We start from the raw sequence: 21039 nt of genomic DNA, 5'->3' as shown, positions 1-21039 counted from the left end.
AAAAATGGCTGTATATTTGGAGGGTACGGAGTGGCTTTTTCCAAAGGAGAGAAATAGAATGTAATGCTACACATTACATGCTTTGCATTAAGCTTTTGTTTGTTTTAACCACTTTATTTAAACTAGCCACAGTGGTCTCAGTCGCTCACAATGTGAAGCCACAATGTTAACCATGATCTGCACACCATAATATTTATGTTCACATGGACAACTAAACCTAACCCAATCATATTATAGATCACAGCTCCCAGCATAGCCTGATGGCAGCTACAAGCGCATGCATCTGGAAGTCGCTGGATGGGGGAAGGCTATTCTAACTGATGCTCCAGGCCCAGGCAATGGCACCATCTGTTCTTCTTTATTGCCATGCCAGACTATTTGAAAGTGGCGCAGAACAGCTGCTCACAGAAGCCTTTGTGGGATCCCAAGGGGCAATAAATTCAAACAGGACAAAAGCATTTGCTCTTGGTTCATCCCTTTCCCTACTCAACTTCTCCAGAATGGACCGTAAATGTGATGGCAGCATGTATACTTCTGTTTGAGCAAGATATATTTCTTTTCCTATTGCCATTTGAGGACATTGCACACCTGTGCTATTGGATATAAGCAGGGTTTTGTAAGAAGTAAGTTGTTGTTAGTTGCGAAGTCATGTCCGACCCATCGCAACCCCATGGACAACATTCCTCCAGGCCTTCCTGTCCTCTACCATCCTTTGGAGTCCATTTAAGCTCACGCCGACTGCTTCAGTGACTCCATCCAGCCACCTCATTCTCTGTCGTCCCTTTCTTCTTTTGCCCTCAATCTTTCCTAGCATTAGGCTCTTCTCCAGTGAGTCCTTCCTTCTCATTAGGTGTCCAAAGTATTTGAGTTTCATCTTCAGGATCTGGCCTTCTAAAGAGCAATCGGGGTTGATCTCCTCTAGGACAGTTTGATCGCCTTGCAATCCAAGGGACTCGCAGGAGTCTTCTCCAGCACCATAGTTCAAAGGCCTCAATTCTTTGGTGCTCAGCCTTTCATATGGTCCAACTTTCACGGCCATACATTGCAACCGGGAAAACCATAGCCTTGACTATACACACTTTTGTTGGCAGAGTGATGTCTCTGCTTTTTAGTATGCTGTCTAGATTTCCACCCCAGGAGCAAGCGTCTTTTGATTTCTTGGCTGCTGTCCCCATCTGCAGTGATCTTGGAGCCCAGGAAAATAAAATCTGTCACTACCTCCGTTTCTTCCCCATCTATTTGCCAGGAATTGAGAGTGCCGGATGTCATGATCTTAGTTTTCTTAATGTTGAGTTTCAAGCCTTTTGCACTCTCCTTCTTCATCCGTATCAAGAGGCTCTTTAGTTCCTCTTCACTTTCTGCCATTAGAGTGGTATCATCTGCATATCTGAGGTGGTTGATATTTCTCCCGGTAATCTTAATTCCAACTTTTGATTCATCTAGCCCCGCCTTTCTCATGTGCTCTGCATATAAGTTAAATAGGCAGGGTGACAGTATACAGCCTTGCCAGACTCCTTTCCCAATTTTGAACCACTCAGTGATTCCGTGTCCAGTTCTCACTGTTGCTTCTTGATCCGCATATAGGTTTCTCAAGAGACAAATAAGATGGTCTTGTACTCCCATCTCTTTAAGAACTTGCCACAATTTGTTGTGATCCATACAATCAAAGGCTTTAGCATAGTCAATGAGGTAGAAGTAGATGTTTTTCTGGAAGTAAGTACAAACCTTGATTGATGGAAACATAGGGCATAAATAGACTACTAAGCTCGCTATCAGAACTTTATTCTCTCAAAGTGTGATAGTGCAAGACTTTATCTGTAGAGTCGTTGGTGCTCCCTGAGCTTGGTTGTTTGCTTGCAGATATTTGATTACCTGACTAGATGATATCAGCAATGCTCATCATGATGCTTATTTGCACTGATAATGTTACATAGCTGGGTGAGGAAATGTCTGAAAGCAAACTACCAAGCTTGAGAGAACACAAAGGATATCGGAGTTCAACCCAGATATTCTCTTCTGTTGGATCTGTATTACCTGTCAGAGAAAATTTGCTTTATAGTGTAACTAACCTGCAAATGAAGCAATGTTTTCTCTATCTGTAGTCATAGGTCTTAAGAACTTTTCCTACTGACCCAAAAAACTTGCCTGTTATCCTCAAAAACTTACTGGTTTTGCCATCATATCTTTTGGTGTCCTGTTTAAAAATCCCAAACAGGGTGTTTTAATTGTGAGGATATGGAGAAACCAGATAACCCATGCAACAACATCGTACATCCTTAAGAACAGCAGTGAAGACCACATTCACCTGAACTTCTTACATTACCCAGTTGGGTGATGAAAGATCCAAAGCTCAGAATACTTCGCACCCATAAGATAACAAATATCAGAGACTACCAAGGACTCTTCAGTTCAGATCTGAGCTACATACATTCTCTTCTATTGGAAGCACGTTATATATAACCTATATTTCATCCAGCTAAAGATAATTTTCAATTTTATTCCACATCTTTTTGCCTTTCTGCTCACTTGTTTGTTTAGAATTTACCTGTGCTTCATCTTTCTAATAACATGTGGCAGCCACAGAAGCAGTGGTGGGATTCAGCCAGTTTGCACCACTTCAGGAGAACCAGTTGTTAACTTTCTGAGCAGTTTGGTGAACTGGTTGTTGGAAGAAATCATTAGGGCAGAGAACCGGTTGTTAAATTATTTGAATCCCACCACTGCACAGAAGCTACCTAGATGGGAAATGAAATTTCCAGAGGGTTTTTTCTCTTTTTTTGGTGAGCATGGTCTGTTTATCAAAAAGATATTTTGTGTGCGTATGATCAAGTATAATTTTAATGAGAACGGCTAAGCTTTTGACTGTGTTCTTTGGGCCTCTGACTTTGGTCAATAACTCCCTTATTGCACCAAAGAAAACATGATAGAATGCCTATTGTACTTCAATGCATTCAAAATCTACCAAGTATAATGAGAGACATTTTTTAGTTACTTCTACTAAATTGTTGCTCTAATACAGGGGTGTCAAACTCGATTTCATTGAGGGCTGCAGCAGGTTGTGTTTGACCTCGGGAGGGCCGAGTGGGCATGGCCAGGGTTGGCATGGCCAGCTCACCGCCACTCATCGAGGCTCCATTTTCAGCTGCAACGGCTTCCTGCAGCCTTCTGCCAGCAAAAACGGAGCTCAGAGAGGCTGTGCATGGCCCATCCGGGCTCTATTTTCAGCCGCGATGGCCTCCTGCAGTCCTCTGCCAGTGAAAACGGAGCTCTGTTTTCACTGGCAGAGGCACTGCGGCAGGGGTGAGTTCCAGTGGTGGGTTGCCCCAGTTTGGACCGGTTCGCAAGAACCGGTATTAAAACCGGCGGGAGGCCCCGCCCACCGCCCGGGATGTTGTCATCGGCGATCTGCTCATGTGCAGAAGCAAGGCGCATATGCAAGCGAAGCAAACATGCCCACGCGATCCCGTTGCAAACCGGTAGTGGGTTCTACTTATCTTTACTACTGGTTCGTATCGTGCCCGTTTGCTTCGCTCATGCGTGTGCACTCTTCTGTGCATGCGCAGATCGCTTCTGAAGATGTCCGGGTCAGTGGGCGGAGCCTCCCACTGGTTTTACTACCGGTTCTATAGAACCAGTCCGAACTGGGGGCAACCCACCACTGCACTGTGGGCTGGTCCTTCACTGTTTCCATGCTGCGCTGCAGGCCAGATCTAAGCACCCCGCGGGCCGAATCTTGAGTTTGACACCCCTACTCTAATCTAAAAAAAATTGCATAATGTTAACTGTTGTTGCAAGTACCAGCAAGATACAGGAGATGGATAGGACTCGTGGTTCTTTGGAAGCTTCTTTTAATGAGGGATCCTGGGAATTAGAGATCAGCAACGTCTGAAAAACCTTGTAGCTCCAACCCCTACTTTAGTATTAAGTATCAATTTTGTATTAACTGTCCCCCAACATGGCTTTAATGCTGACAGAATATAAAATAATAAATTAAACATTCTAAATGATGTTTGTTGCCTGCCCCCCCCCAAGAGTTCTAAATGGAGCATCCAGATTATTTTCATACTCATTTCGCCACCTGCTTTGTGCAGCTACACAGGACAATGAATACTTAAAGAGTTACTGTACTATACAGGTAATCCTCGATTTACAACAGTTCATTTAGTGACTGTTCAAAGGTACAATGGTACTGAAAAAAGTGACTTATGACCATTTTTCACACCTACAACCACTTGGTCCCCTTGGTCACATGATCAAAATTCCGATGGTTGGCACCTGGTTCATATTTATGACGGTTGCTGTGTCCTGAGGCTCATGCGATCCCCTTTTGCGACCTTCTGACAAGCAAAGTCCATGGGGAATCCAGCTTCACCTAACAACCATGTTACTGTACTAACTTAACAAATGCAATGATTCACTTAACAACCGTGGCAAGAAAAGTCGTAAAATGGGACAAACTCACTTAACAAATGTTTCACTTAGCAACATAAATTTTGGGCTCAATTGTGATTCTAACTTGAGGACTCTGTATTGAGTCTGTTATATTTCCTTTCTCTGCAATTGCAGGACATCCATGAGGATATTTGCTGCTGCTGTGGTAATGAATATATGCACAAAGCAGGGGTAAAATGCTCCCGGTTCGGACCAGATTGCCCGATCCGGTAGCGATGGCGGCGGGTGGTTCGGAGAACTGGTAGCAAAAATCCCTGCCCCCCCCCCAATGCCAAGCTGAGCCGCACAATCATCAGAGGCTTTTTTTTTTACTTTTAAAAGCATTTTTTCTACAACCTCTTCGGCCGAAAAAATGCTTTTAAAAGTAAAAAAAAAAAAATCCTCTGATGATCACGCAGCTCAGCTGGGATCATCAAAGGATTTTAAAAGAAAAAAACTCTTTTTTTCTTTAAATGCCTCTGATGATCCAAGCTGAGTTGCCTGATCGACAGAAGCTTTCTTTTCTTTTAAATGCCTCTAACGATCAGGCAACTCAGCTTGGATCGTCAGAGGCATTTAAAAGAAAAAAAGCCTCTGCCGATCAGGCAACTCAGCTGGGATCGTCAGAGCCTTTTGAAAGTATTTTTTACAACCTCTTCGCCGAAGAGGTTATAGAAAAAATGGTTTTAAAAGTAAAAAAAAAAAATTGGCCACGCCCACCCAGTCACATTACCCCCCACCCCACCAAGCCACGCCCACAGAACCGGTAGTAACAAATTTTAGATCTCACCACTGGCACAAAGTATATGAAACCTAAGGAAAATGCTCTATAAAGATACAAGAAATTCAAAATGAAACAAATAAAACATCATCAGTCAGAGATGGCGGAGTTTCTTTTCCTATTAGCGAATGCTACCTTTCAGTTTTTTTGGGTGAAAAGATGTGTCAGTTTAAATGAATAAATCAACCCCCTGGCCATGTAAGTGCTGGACGAACATATGCGTAGCTCCACTTGCACAAGCAGCACATGCATGTACAGCTCTATTTGAGTGAGCTGTGTGCGCTCATGCCCACCACTCGCGCAAACTGCCCCGAGTCCTTCGGGAGGAGGGCGGTATATAAATTAAATTATTATTATTATTATTATTATCATCATCATCATCATCATCATCATCATCATCATCATCTGTGGGTGCACCTGCCACTCACACAGAACCATTCCCTCTCAGCCCCTCCCCCATCCACCAAGCCAGAAAAGTTGGGGATCACTGGAATAAATGATACAGAGCAGACAGTTCTAGATATCTTTTTTTAAAAAAATAAGTAAATAAATAAATATAGCCTTTGAGATTATTATTTATTTTTATTTATTTATTTTATTTTATTTCTATAACTGCTGATCACAAGAAGTGACTCTGGGAAACCGTACATCATTATTTATTAGAAACTATTCTGTTTCTCCCAAAATAAGACATCCCCTGACAATAAGCCCAATCTGGCTTTTGAGCGCATGGCAATAAGGCCAAGCGCTTATTTCAGGGTTCAAAACAATGTAAGACAGGGTCTTATTTTCGGGGAAACACGGTAATCATTGTTAGTTTCAGAAAAGAAGCCAAAGGCTGGATGGATATATCGCCTTGTGTTGCATAGCATGCTTTTCTCACTGCAAGATAAACACTAATGTGGGTGCGTGTGCGTGTGTGAGTGGCGAAAAAAAATTGAACTATCATTTTGTGATAGGTAGGAGAAGAGGAAAGTCAACAAGGAATAAAGAATGTCCTGAAAAGCCTCAATATTAAGCTTTCACTGCCCTCCATAGCTTCACAAAGCAGATGGCAAAATAAGAGAATGGAAATAATCTGGATGTTCTGTTTTAAGTCTCCTGCCAGCATCAATGCCATTCGGGGGGGACAGTTGATAAAACATGGTTCATAACACTAAAATAGGCACTATATGGTCCTAAACTCAACGAAATAAAGGAAACCAATAAAAAACAAAACAAAAATATAATATCCATTTAGTTTCAACATGAAACCACCATAAACCCAACTTAAGCCGGGGGGCGGGATTAATCCATTAAAAGACAACTAATACAGTAAACTATAACATGGCAACCAGATTAAAAAATGCTGCTACTCAACCATCTGGGACTTCATTCATCCAGTTCCCACAAAATGGGAAAAGAGCCAGGTCTTGACTGGCTTTCTAAAGACTGCAGGTTCAAGGACGACCATATGGGGTGGGGGTGGGGGTGTCAGGTTGTCCCAAAAACAAAATATCAAACACACACGAGTTTTCATTGTAGATAAATGAAAAAGCATGAGGGAAGCCAACAAACTCTTTCCATGGATGCAGCCCTCCTGTGAATGAAATTTTGCCTACCTGTAATAGAATTTTCTCTATAAAATAATGCTGATTTTTTTTGTAGCATGGTGCCCTCCAGGTAAATTAACTTCAGCTCTCATAATTCTCAACTATTGTGTGTTTCTCACACTGACTAGGTATTTTGGAAGATGAAGTCAACATATCTGGACAACAGGAGGTTGAAACAGAAAACTCTACAATAATCTGACTTCAAGTGCCTCACCAGATTTTATTTATACTGCATCCCCTTGAATTTAACAATATTCTGACCAGCTAGAATGTCATGTTTTAAGAAACCCTTCCTTTTTTCAATGAAAGGCTTCTCTTGGTCTTTAATTGAAGGACCACTCTTCATTAAAATGTAAATTTGGCTTAACATTTAAATTGAATTAAAGTTATGTTAGTCAATGTAGTTTACATGATTTTGTTTTTGATTGCTTAATAACATGTACCTGCATCAGAATGCAGTTTCCAGCCAGGAATTTGCACTTATGATAAGTTTAGGAATTTAAAACCAGTCAACTTTATCCACTACGGTTCATTGAACAGTCAGCCAGATATTTAGATTGGATTTGGCATTTTGATCCATCTAATCAGTCTTTCCCAATTACCTGGGATAAGCAAATGCTGTTGTTTGATGGTGTTCAGGATATTGTCACAGGATATAAGGTACTCCAAGTAAATCTGCCTTTTGTAATCATGCTTATTTTGAATACACTCAGCAAATTTGCAAGTTTACACATTCCAAAACCCCCAAATTTTGTGTGGATACTATCAAATGCCATAACATGATTATCATACCCTTTAATCAACACAGTAAAAATATTTCAAAGATACCATTCAAAAGGCTTCCTTTTTACAAAAGGTATCTGGCATATAGTCTCAAAGTATAGGCTCATGACCCAGAAAATTCTGTTTGCTTAGAAAGGTAGACATTTTTGATACATCTGTCAAATTTTAAAGGTAATTTTGCTTGCAACATTATCCATTTCATAATAGCCATTTTTAATACCATACCATGATGCTTATCTTTAAATCCAGGACAAGATCGTATTATGTCAATGGGACTGGCAGCTGAAGATTACTTTCACACTGGCAGCAGGAGAGCAGCATATCTTGCTTCCACATAACCCAACCAGCCCTGTTTTCCATTACTTCAGTGCTAGTTCTTTTTCACCTCACTTCCAGCATCTGCTGCCTAAAATCATTGCCTTATTTAAAAATAGGCCCCGCCTTGGAGCTTTTAAAGCAAACATCTTCTAAACCAGAGACTTATAAGATACCACTTGCATAGTGAGATGTTCTGATTTTAACAGCTAAGCGGAGAATAAATGTGATTTATTTCTGCACAGAATTCTCATGGGGTTAGACATCATTAAATATATTCCACAATTAATAAAATGTGCTTGCCTGTTGAGCAGGGATATTACAAAACATACTGATTCCAAAACATGTTAGCATATTTTGTTATTAGCACCAACTGAGACATCCTTGACATACAGGTGCATCAATTATACAGTGTTAAGCTGATGAATGTATATTATTAATCTATAGGATTTTCATAGACCTTTCTCTGCAGTGTTATACTTATTTTTTAACCAAAAATATCCTTTTATTATGTAAGTACACTATACTTAGAACACATTTGAATGCAGCAAGATGTTTTCAAGTTGACCAAATAAGTTTGGCATAATTATTTGCATATATAATTACTGATAATAATAATAATAATATATATAAGGCTTACTCTTTTCATTGTGAAATTTGAGAAATGAAGATGATGATGACCTGAGTCTTCCCCCAGATATTGAAGCCAGGATGTTAATTATGGGAGCTCTGGCAATGGTCCATGTGATTGGTGATTATGGAAATTTAATTGGACCTTCACTTGTTTTGTTTTCATTTGGTTTTAATGGAAAGCCTTGTTTTTTTTCCCCTTTGCTTGTTACCCAGAATTTCTTTGGAGAGATGGATAGCCATATTAAATGGATTAATACATAAATAATAGTCAATGAAAAGGACTGTATAAATGACACGTTCTACACGTTTGCAATTTTATTGGAACAAGTTTTTCCACATGCTTTCATGTCATGAATCAGAATTTCAGTTTTGTTATTAAAATGTTACAAGGCCTAGAGTTTCCAACAGCAAGGATAAATAAAGTGCACCACATGGGTCAGATAAACTCTTTTCAAATATGCACACATATAAGAGACCAAAAGTTCCTTTGCAGAGTGACATTCAAATTAGGACTCAGATATATCAATATGATAATACTTCATTTGAACTTGAGGGAATTGAAATGGCCCTTGAGGAGGGGGAACGAATTCTTATTATATAAAATGTATGTATCTTGATTTTATTCCATGAAAACAGTATTTTATTCAACAGAGGAAGGGATACGTATTTTCTTTGTATAGATAGTTGAAATATTTTTTTGAATACGTATAACAAGAGCATTTGAAAAAGGTCTATGAAGTATATGCCCGAGTTTTTGTGCTCCACAAAATAATAAAGTTTTGGTTGTTTTTTTTTTAAAAAAAATCTCCCAATTCTGATAATAGGCAGCAAAACAGAAATCCCCACCAAATCCCAAATAAAAAAGACAATTCATTTTTTAACTAGGGTGGCCTGCAGTTCTGCCTCAAAGGCCATCTTGTCAAAGGTACGCATGTTCATCTCTTCCCGGACTTTTTCCCTCACGTGGAATGATGCCCGAGCCACAGATTTTGCGCTTTCCAAGACATTTTTTTTCTCCTTACAAATCTGTTCACTTCGCTCCAGTTTTTTCTCAATAGACAACAGGATCTCCCTCCGGCGGATATCTTCACACTCGTCAACTTTCTTTTTGTTTACTTTCTGCATCTTCTCCTTTTCCAGCCGGTTCTGCACCACCTTTCGAGCTTTCTGCTGGACAACTTCCTCGGCCACCTGAGTAGCATGTTGGAGCTTCCTCTCAGATGCTTGGGCTAAGGCTCTTAAGTGCTCCTTCTGCTCCCGGTCTTTGCGTCCGGCTGCCAGCTTGGCCCTCTGGATCTGCAGATCTTCCCGCTTGGCTCTCTCTCTCAATTCCTGGTTCCTTTTCTCAATGAGCTGCTCATACTTCTCTTGAGCTTTGCTCAGGCTCCCTTCCATGGCTGCCCTCAGCACTGCCCGCTCTTCGGCCTCCTGCTTAGCCAGTCCCTTGAGATTGGTCTCGTGTCTCTGCTTGTCAGCTTGATTGAGCAGCTTCTTCTCTTTCTGAATCAGCTGTTCCTTCACAAGCTTCTTCTGGGCTGCTAAGGTGAGCTTTTCTTGCTGCAGCTGTACCTCTCTCCCCTGGACTTCTTTCTTGTTTTCTTCCTGAGCCTTCAGGTTATGCTCTTGATGGCGTTTCTTCTTCTTGTCCTCCAGAGCAGCTTTCTGCAGCCGGTCTCTCTTCAGGCGCTCCTGCTTTTCCATGTGTTCCCGCCACTTCTCATCCTCCATCAAGGTCTGCCTTTGCTTCATCTGGACAGCCTCCTCCCTGGTATGGGTCAGCCTGCCACGTCGCTTCTCCAGCCGGTTTTCCCACATCCGGCGGCCATGCAGCAAAGCACGCTGCTTTTGCCGCTCCTCCAGCTCCTTCCTCTGCTCCACCACCTTCTTCTGCTCATCCCACTGGAGGTGGGCACTGTACCGCTGCTCCTTCCACAGGCTCTCTTCTTGGTGCTTCGCTATCATCAGGGCGGCAATTTTTCGGTCCCTGTCGGACACCTCCTTGAAGCCTTTCTTCTGTTTCACTTCCCTGACAATCCTCTCCACTTTCTGGGTGGTTTGCGGGGAGTGGCTCAAGTCACTCAGGCTGAAACTGCGGCCTACCAGGGAGGTCATGGTGGCCACGCTCTTAGTCCTAGGCACCCTCTGGGTCCATTTGTCCCTGCCACTGTCTCCGCTGTAGGAAGAAGAGGCGCCGGAGTCAGAGGAGGTTTTGGTGGAGAAGCCCTCTCGCCTCTTTTGCAGGGAATCCAGGGAGTGGCTCTTTTTGGTCTTGGGACCACTCAGAGGAGGTGGTGGGGGGCCCCCAGCCGTTTTCGGCTTACCGGCCGGAGGGCCGCTCCCATCGGGCAGGGTGCTTTTAAAGGCCGTCCTGGAGGCCGGGGAGGAAGGCAGGCTTCCGGTCAGGACAGGCGTGAAAAGCCTCCGCTTCTCCTCTCGGATTATCCTCTCCCTCTCCTCCCGGCACTGCTGCAGCTTCCTCTGCCGATCCATCTCGTAGGCCTCATAGAGGCCGGCGGCGACGCGCATAGACCTGCCGGGGGCCTCCTTGATCAGCTCGCTGAGCGGCCGGGGCAGCAGCTCCACCGGCTTGACGGCACTTCGAGCGCAGGCTTCAAGGGAGCGGGGACTGGTGAGCACGTAGCGGCTGCCTTCGGCTTCCGGACAGTCGAAGTTGTACAAATCCAGGTGCAGCATCGGCGACTCTTCGCGAGTTTTCTCCGGCTCTCCGATTCGAGGAGGAGCCGCTGCCGGAGGGGGGGCGGGCGGCTGAACCGCAGCCTCGGTCGTCGCGGAGGTAGCGGCTGCCGCAGGCTCTTCTCCCCCCGCGGCACCCCCGGGATCGGGACATGTTTCCTTGCCAGGATCCGCTACCGGATCCACCATGCCTGGCTCCCTCCAGAATCTGCAATAAGAGTAGACAATTACAAAGGAGAGGCAAAAAGAATCAAGTGGGCTTTTTCTGCAAAAAAAGAAAAAGAAATAAAAATCCCCCTTGTGGTCTGTCTCTCCATGCCCGAAAAAGGCGAGAGAAGCGTCGCCGCAAAGGAAAGCAGGCCCGCCGGGATGGTTGCTGCAGCGGTGGCGAAAAGTGGAAGCTCTTAGTTAAGTCCTAAGGGGCGCCAAACGGAGGCTTAGCAGGTTGCAAATTTTCAGCCTCTTTCCCCCCTCCCCCTCCTCCTCACCCTTTGCCATTCACTGTCCTGGGCGTCATGATTGGCTGCGTCGGAAGTTCTAAGCCCTCCTCCCCATCAAAGGCAACCGAGTTGGGGGCGGGGATAGAACCCCACCTTTCTTTTTTTTTCCTCTCTCTCTCTCTCTCTCCCCCTCCCCTAATATTGTTGTCTTGCAGATTTAAGTTCTCGCAGGGTGGCTGGGCGGAAACGGCAGCAGGAGCCCCCAACGCCTTCCCGAAAGGCAAAGAGAGATTTCGTCGTGGGGGTTTCTCGTGCCACCTTTCCCGAATTCTGGGTCCATCCAAGAGCCCCTCGCTACGGCTCAACGCCCCCCCTCCACCGATCTGGGAGAGCAACAGCCTCTCCCTGACATCGGCGATGCGGGGAATCCGTGCCCCAGAAACGCCCCAATTTGGTGAAGGGGAACCCGTTCATTTGACAGCCCCGAGGTTTCCCCTCCCCTCCCCACCTCTGTGGTCCCGGGAAGCATGCTTGAAACAGGAGTTCTACGCGGGCAAAGCGGGGGGGCGGGGGAGAGAAGGGTGTTGTAGTTCACTAACCTCTTCTGTCGCGGGTATCTATTGCCTTGGTCCTCTGGGGGCGGGGGGCGAGAGTTGGAGGAAGCCAGCAGATCCGTCAGGGAGCAGGCTGCAATTTTGGAGTCAGTTCAGGTATCCTGTAGTAACAGCAGCGGGGGTGGGGGCGGCGGCGGCGGCGGCTTCTGCATGGCGTCCGGCAAACCCCGCGCAGTATCCCTCCTGCAGCCCCACCGAAGGTCGCTCTTTGCTGGCGATTTGGTGCCTCGGTCCCAAGCATTGCAAAAAGCCCATCCTGGGCTGAAATTGGCGGAGGTCAACGACGTCCCATCTCCGCCCAGAAGACCCACCTCCGTCTCGCGGCTTACCTCGCAGCTCCTCCTGCTGACAATGTGAAGATGAGTGGTTGGTTTTGCAGGGGAGGAGAAAAAGCGAGGAGGGGGGGGAACCGAACAGCAACAAGCCCCCTGATCTACTGCTTCCCGCAACATCGTGGGGGCCAGGGAGGAGAAGGTGCGGGAGGAAGGAGGGAAAGGAGGAGTGTGAATAAAGAAGGGAGTCGCTAAACTTGGAGAGGGTTGGTATTTTTAGTCCAGCGGAGGGGATGGATCACATCACCAGCAAATGATACCTCTTCCCAAGGTTCACCTATCCCTGGTTTTGCTGATGCATACCTTCCTCAAAATGCAGAAATTGGAAATCAGTTTCTGGCACATTTTTTCCCCCCTTCAATAACCCTTAGGACAAATTAATGGTGTTTCTCTGCAGATGAGAACAAACAGGTTGCCTTAAGGCCCCTCCAAATGAGTGGGATGTAAAGGGATTTTGCAAGTCATAAACTTGCCATTGTGCTCCCTCTTGTTTCAAGCACAGATCAAGAGATTAAGTTCTGATTGTGTCTGCATATGGCACAAAGCATTGTTTGATTAACCATGGTTTACTGAATAAGCAAAAATTGAGTGGGGTTTCCGCGTGCTGTTGTAAATTATGATTTACAAGGGACAGTGAGTGAGTTCACATAACATGGTAAGTCAAAATGAAGGAAACTTAGTGTGATGTATAAACTTAATCTTGGGGTGGGGGAGACCTAGCCAATCTGTGGCCTACAAGCAGAGAGTACACCAGAACACCCCTTCTTTGATATTAAGTGGTACTTTCCAGTTCTGCTTGTGTCCATCTTCTGGAAATAGTCAATGCTTTTTATCCCAGCATGCAACTCAGTTGTTCAGAAAAGGACAGAGGGATAACATCCTAGAAAGACCATAGAAAGCCCTAGAAACCTATGGGAAGAAAGAACCCCCCGCTGAAGATGATGTATGAAATATATACATACAGTTCATTCCTATAGGGGGATCTATGAAACAAATATGCTAATACAATAACAGTAACATTTGGACATCCCATCAGCAGTCTGGTGAGGCATGAAACCATCTGCCTATGGCAGGTCCAAGTTAAAACCTGCATTTTCCTGCCAGCCATGAGCAACCTTTGGTTACACACAAGGGGTATGAGGATTGCTGGTTATAGGAGCTGTTTTAGATTTGGGGGAAATGCCTTCAGTAGGCATCTTCTTTATGGAATCCCAGTAGCTTGGTGGGCTCATCTCATCTCCACTGGTGCTATTTTTTTTTCTAATTTGATTTATATGCTGCCCTTCTCTGGAGACTCAGGGCGGCTTACAATGTGTTAAGCAATAGCCTTCATACTTTTGTATATTTATACAAAGTCATCTTATTGCCCCCATAATCTGGGTCCTCATTTTACCTACCTTAGAAAGGATGGAAGGCTGAGTCAACCTTGAGCCTGGTGAGATTTGAACTTGCAGTAATTGCAAGCAGCAGATGTTAATAACAGTGCTTTAGTCCATTGTACTATCAGGCTCTTATATTATAAAATATTGGCTCATTGCCTCATTCTCAATAAAGCTATACTTTTACTTACTTGGTGCTCTAAACTAGGTGGCAGCTGGAGCTCCCAGAATCCTTCCAGAATGCCCAAATCCAAAAGAATTGGCTTTGGTTTGGAGGGATTAAAGGGATACCAAATACCATTTTTATCCCTTTAAACTCCCTCAATTCAGCCCACTTTGGGTCCAGGCTCCATGCATATTTATAGCATGACCTTCACCTCACACAAGAAGTTTAAGTTGACTCTTGACCCTCCATGAAGAGGAATCTGTTGATCTAGGGGCAGATGATCCATTTGAAATCTGGAGTGCCCTTGAGGCCCTACTGGGATCTGTTCCTTGGCAAATGCCTAGCCATTTTAGTTCATGAATCTGACACTTAATCAAAAGAGAACACTAACATGAAAAGGAAGTTGACCTTGCAAAACTAGAAGCTCAAACCTTATCCTCCATTTTCTGGAACATGTATGGGGAATCAGTGAAGTGTAATTGGGAGGCTCCTGCCAGCAGATCCACTGGTGAGGGATGCTGGGAAGTGAAAGGCAGCTGCATCAGAGGACCACACATTGCCTGTCCCTAATCCAGAGGGTTTAAGATAAAACATAGCTTTTAAAGAATCCTCTGGGGCATCCCATACACCCTCTGAGTACATTTCTATACAGCCACTAGGCTTTCCCTTTTTCTGCAGTGGGTTCACATTACCACATTAATATCCCCATTTGCTGCTCTTTGGGGCTTGGGGGAATGAAATAAGAGGAGCACAGAAGGGCCACCCAGCTGCCTAACAAAGGAATGGTGGGGGGAATAATTCTTGTAACAAGGAGGGAGGAAAAACCCCCACTGATTGGGGCAGAACAGCAGTAAAGCCACATCACCTTCCCAATTGTTTCTAAAGAATGAAGGACCTCTGATAAAACATTAAGTGCCTTACCTTCAAAAAGGAGGGGAAAATCTCCGTGAGAAGAAGGAAATCGAAGGTCTTTTAGCCAATGGGAAGCCACCTGTTCTTCAGCTCCTTTTTTTATACACTAATTTTATTAACAGCTACAATTAAAAAGATAAAAAGTAAAATAATAAAAAAGAGAAATTGGAAAAAAGAGAAAAACATAGGAGGGAAAATAGAAAGAAAAAATAACGTAAAGAAAAAAAGATGCATAAAGGAATGACTCCCTCTTTATCACAAGTATAAACTTTTTTAATATCACTTTTTCTTCAAATGCAACAAATGATCTCTTCTTTTCCTATCCCATCTCTTATATATAAACAAATCCTTAAAGCCTTGTCACTTCATCCTGATCAGCAAAAGTCTATTAATGGACTTTTATTAAAATAATATTATTTATATGATTATATATTCATTAATTTCACTAGTAAAACTGATCTTTATTCCCTTCAAATAATCTCCTAGAACTTGATTTTTTTAAATTACAAAATTCTATAAAGCTTTGACAAGCTTCTTTTGTAAATTCAATATAGGGAAATTATTCAAGTCACTCTCTTGGTTTATTATTTGTATCTTCCCTTTAATTATATTAAGATATCAGTCAGTGCTTATAGCAATAGCAATAGCACTTAGACTTATATACTGCTTCACAGTGCTTTTACAGCCCTCTCTAAGCAGTTTACAGAGTCAGCATACTGCCCCCAACAATCTGGATCCTCATAATGTATGTTCAGCTACATTTTTTTCCATATTATTCTTGAAGCCTGCCACTTTTAAATCCACTTTCAGATCAGTCTCAGTCTTTTCTGGTAAAATGGTAAAAATAAAAGATGTTATTCCTCTTTTATAACATCTTTTAAACTTAGTATATCAATAGAAGCATACACTCTTAAAATTAAACAATACCCTTTGTTGTTTATTCCTAAATAATTTTTAAAAAGTCTTTAAACTTGTATTTAATGTTTTTCCCATTAACAATTGCAGGAAACTCATGCAGAGTTGTAAAGATTCCTAATAGGTGAAAAACAGTTAACTGGAAAATATCTGGAGCACTGTGGGTGATCTCAAGTCATCTCCTTGTCCAGAGAGGAATTATCGCAAGAATCAGTAGTAAAACTGGCGGAAAGCTCCGCCCACTGACCCGAATGTCATCATAGGTGATCTGTGCATGCGCAGAAGCTTCTGCGCATGCACGCAGGCACAATGCAAACCAGTAGTAAAGGTAAGTAGAACCCACCCCTGATCTACTTGCTGTCTCTTCATTGCACCACCAAAATTGGCTTTGCATTTAACAGTCATCCTCAGTTCACCAATATTTCCCCAGAAATCAGCACAAACTCCTATCCTTCAGCTTCTGAGAAAATATTGTAAACTCCCTTAAGGCATTTCCTTTGAATCAAAGGAAGTTCAAAGCAGTTGAACCAAAAGTTAATGGAGAAAACAAGCGTAGCATCAGTTCTAGATGGAACAATTCTTGTGTGTGAAAGGTACTGGAGTGGCATCAACAGAGAAGTGTGTGAGGCCTATCAGGATGGAACCCATAGCTGCTGTTCTTAACAAAATGACAAAGAGTCAAATATAAACATATTTTCTTTTTTAGTATGAATGGTAGATTTATTACATTTTAATTTATATCTACACAAATATAGCTATGTAGATGACATAATTCTCTTTCAGGGAAAAAGAATTATACAAAGGGCAGAAAAATAGTAAGAAATAATATGCCAAACAAATTAAAGGCATAAATTAAAAGGGACTAAAAAATAATAATGAAAACTTGAATTTCACTTTTCTCTTTTTGAGAATCTTATCAGGTCCAGCCAACAGTCTTCCCCATTTTCTCAATTCTCTCACTCATTCTTCATAGATCTACTTTGCAATTCAATCATTCATTTAAAATAAAGTTTTATTATTTATGTACAGCTCTGTATCAAAAAAGTACAGTAAGTATGGTCTTTTTAAAAGATAATAAATATAACATATATAAATTTACTACATATTTCTAAGGTGCCATTTCCTTTTAGTGCATTTTTAATTTTTCTTTTTAGAGAGCCCTCAATAAAGGAGTATTTTCAAAATATTTAGGCTAACAATCCAGGTCACCATTTTGCCTGACACCTGGAAATCTCCTTTAATTGGATCACTATGTCTTGCCTCCATTAACTTCCTAACAAACATAATGTGGTCTTTCCTGGATCAGGATTCAGTGAATTCAGTCACTGAAGCCCTGGTCATCTCACTGCAATATGCTCTACATGGGGCTACTCTTGAAGAGCATTTGGAAGTTGAAGGGCAGTCTTTAGGACCCCTAAAGTGGCCCATGTTACACCTGTCAACTCTCAAAGCATTCCTGACCTGCTCTTGAGTTGCCATAGGCAGGGGATGGAGAATCAAGCCTCGCAGCTGCAGTGAGGGAATTGCACTTATGTCAAAAGAAAAGCACATTCCAGCCATCTCTATGTCAAGGCCATCTCCACAGATACCCACAGTGGCAGGCAGGAGGAACTCTACCACCTGTGAAATTTGGGGAATGTGACTGATGACACACCTTGGAGGGAGGGGGAAACAGGGTCAGAGCTGGGGCATTAATTAAGTGAGGTCAGAGTTGGCTTCACTTGGAACGTGCCGACATGAAGCTCCTAATAAATAACTGGATTTCTCTTGAACCTTGGCTTGAGGCTCATAATTTAATTAGGGCATCGGTCGGAACCCTGACAACACCATTGTTCCACAAGCTTTTGGGTGCAACTCAAGGTGTTGGTTATTAGCTTTAAAGCCCTGCATAGCATGGGTCCAGGTTACTTGAGATCCATCTCACCTCAATGGGACAGGTCTACCCTATCCATCCATCAGAGGAGGCATGCTGTGGATCCCATCAGTCAAGGAATTCTGGTTGGGATTCCAGAAGATACTTCTCTGCCACAGCACCAGCCCTTTGACCCCACAGTGAGATCTGATCCCACCCTCCTAATCTTCCATAAGAGCCTGTTCATACACATACACACACACACACACACACACACACACACTTATGCTGTGTATGTATGTATAGTTTCATCACTTTTAATGTTACCGTGTTTCCCAAAAAATAAGACCCTGTCTTACATTTTTTGAACCCCGAAATGAGCACTTGGCCTTATTTTCGGGGAGGTCTTATTATTTTGGGGCACGTGGAGCAAGACGGAGATCTTCTTGCCGTCTTACCTGATTTCCAACTCTGTCTTCCTAAGCCTAACCAGAGGAAATGGCGGGGATTGACCGCGCATGCGTTTAAATATTTTTGGGGAGAGCTTATTTTCGGGGGAAGGTTTCTTTTCAACGGAGGGCTTATTTTCAGGGGATGGTTTATTTTCGCGGAGGGCTTATTATCCGGGGAGGTCTTCTTTTCGGGGAAACACAGTATAAGCCATCCAAGGTTGCCTGGTGGCAATCAGATTTAATTGATAAGTAAAATAAATAAGTAAATATCATGCCATATTATAAATATGTGATGTGCATTAGCCATTCCAGAAGCCTTTTCTGGATAACCAATGGGATGAGAATGCAGTCAATGAATACCGAATTATCCTTTCAAACATTCCCTGAGCAGCTTTGTCATGCCACCATCGGAACCTGAATCCACGGGGGAGGATGAACCGGAGGTGTGGCGAATGGAAACTGAGGGGGCGGCTTCATTGGCTTCGGAGGAATGGGGGAGGAGGAGGACAAAACAGCCCCGAGCCCATCAGTTTTGGGACGGCTTGCCAATAGGGAGGTATGAGGGAAGGACGACTGAGAGAGGGCAGGCAGTGGAGATGAAGAGCGGCAGAGCTCAAGACATGAGCAAGGACTGCCCCTTCTGATCCCCGAGCACAGAGAGTGGAGAGGAGGCGGGAACAGCACAGGCCAACCTGATGACTCGGGAGGAGAGTGTCCTGCCCCTCTTCACAAGGCATACCTGGGGACTAAGACTTAAGGAGATGCTGTGGGGAGGGGTGTTTGTCAGGAACAAATGCGGAATTGGTGGAGTTTTGCATGCCATTGCTGACATCTGGTGTTTGCAGGACTGCTTACTTCTTCCTTGCTTTGTGAACTCATTGCTTCTTCCTTGCTTCGTGGATTTCTTTGTTGCTTTGCCTTGCTGGACTCCTTTGATGCCAGAGGATACTGTGTTGTGTGTGTGTGAGAGAGAGGGGGCTTTGCTCTGGGACTTGAATGATGTGGGAGCATTTGGGGAAAAAGTTGAAGCATTAAAGGAAAGTTTGAACTCTCAGCTGGTTGTGTAGCCTCCATGCCTTGCCCCGGGTCATCACAGCTTTCCAGGCATAAACAGCATTGGTGATAACTTCATTGAAAAGGACAATAGTATCACATGTAGTAAAACACTACAATATTCACAAATCACATGGTTTATGGCTCCAGGTGTTAAGCTAGCTCAGGAGGATGGCTTAGGACAGAGGTTTTCAAACTTGGCAGCTTTAAGACTTGTGGACTTCAACTCCCAGAATTATCCAGCCAGCATAGCTGCATAGCTGGCTGGAGAATTCTGGGAGTTGAAGTCCACAAGTCTTAAAGCTGCCAAGTTTGAAGACCTCTGGCTTAGGGCAAGGGTTCCCAACCCCTGGTCTGGCTCCAGGCCATGGCATGCCAGTAACCGGGCCATGCAAACAAGTAAAGGGCCATCCACGGTATGCAGCCAGCATGCAAAACCACACCCCCTCTGGTCTGCGGAAAAACCTTTCTCCACAGAACCGGTCCCTGGTGTCCAAAAAGTTAGGGGCCACTGGCTCAGGGTGAGTTGTACATTAGGCTATTGTTTGAGTAGAACTACCAGCACTGATTGCACTATTCAAAGTCCTCGGGCTCAATTATAGGAGGATGTATGAGCCCCTTAAACTCTTCATAAGCATCAATCTATTTGAATGGACACACTGCTGTTTATTCTGAGGAAGCAAAACTAGAATTTATAATCGATATAAGTCCAGAAACGCTGTTTCTGAAAAGAGATTTTTAAAAATACAGCATAAAGTTATTAAGAGTTTCTTGTTAAAGTCTACAAGGCTGGATTTAATTATTTGGCATCACTAGAGGGCACTCACTGATCAGAAACCTTGATCATATTTAAACTTGGAATGACTTTTTTAAACATAGAATTGGAGGGAATTATATAGAACCCCCCTCCATTTCCTCCCACAATCACTGTCTTGTGAGCCATCTTCTTCTTGCAATAAGAGCAATGGCAACACATTCCAGTGAATGAAATTAAACAAATGTATTTTAATAGCAATGTAATGCAGTTAAAAGAGAGGGCAATGAATCCATTATTTCTACATGTGGGTTGAAATAATATAGTTCTGCTACAGTCCTTTAGGCAATGTGAATAAAATATCTTTCTCGTAAGTCCGGTTTTTTGGATTCTGGTCATAGTGGTAGTTATCAGCAGGGTAAGCAGAACTGTTCCTATATTGGAAGCAACACCTCTGGGAGGAAAGAGACAAAGATGTTTCATCGAAGCCTAGTGTTCCCCAAGGATCAGATGTGGTTCCACAAACGTCTAAGAGCAAAAAGTGAAGGGAAAAAAATATTATTATTATTATTATAATTTTCCATCGTGGTCAGAGCTTCTAGTATTTCTTTTATAAATAACCCATTTTGTAGCCTGAAAGAGTTTGGAAACCCTGCAATAGGAAAATGTGCCTATGCTTTCTATATTTTTCCTGTTGCCAGAGTGTATATAAAGAGACAAGTAGAACAAAGAAAACCATTCTAAGAGTTTTTGTAGATTATTGGATATCCTTGGTTTTATATTTCAGATGCACAGCTGCTGCAATTAACACTGTTCAAAATAATCCTTAGCTTGAACCTGCAATCTTTATTTTTGGTCAACAGTCAGTAAATTACATTAAAACATAATTAGAAAGGAAATGGAGCAGCGTTCAGACTTGCATCTGCTATTGTTTCATTTTC

The 21039-nt window shown here is 43.1% G+C and overlaps 1 protein-coding gene across 1 annotated transcript; it reads right to left on the bottom strand.

Moving 5' to 3' along the window:
* Nucleotides 1–8821: 8821 nt before the first annotated feature.
* CCDC177 (coiled-coil domain containing 177) lies at nt 8822–12761 on the bottom strand. The gene is made up of 2 exons (XM_034417647.3): nt 12269–12761; nt 8822–11437 (listed from the first exon to the last, which is right to left on the bottom strand). The coding sequence occupies exon 2, from the start codon at nt 11416–11418 to the stop codon at nt 9406–9408; it is 2013 nt and encodes a 670-aa protein (XP_034273538.1). The 5' UTR covers nt 11419–11437; nt 12269–12761; the 3' UTR covers nt 8822–9405.
* Between the last annotated feature and the right edge of the window lie 8278 nt (nt 12762–21039).

The sequence above is a fragment of the Pantherophis guttatus genome, chromosome 1, assembly GCF_059756535.1.
Source record: "Pantherophis guttatus breed Tessera chromosome 1, ASM5975653v1, whole genome shotgun sequence".
Lineage (NCBI taxonomy): Eukaryota > Metazoa > Chordata > Lepidosauria > Squamata > Colubridae > Pantherophis > Pantherophis guttatus.
This window is presented reverse-complemented; position numbering and strand designations above follow the sequence as displayed.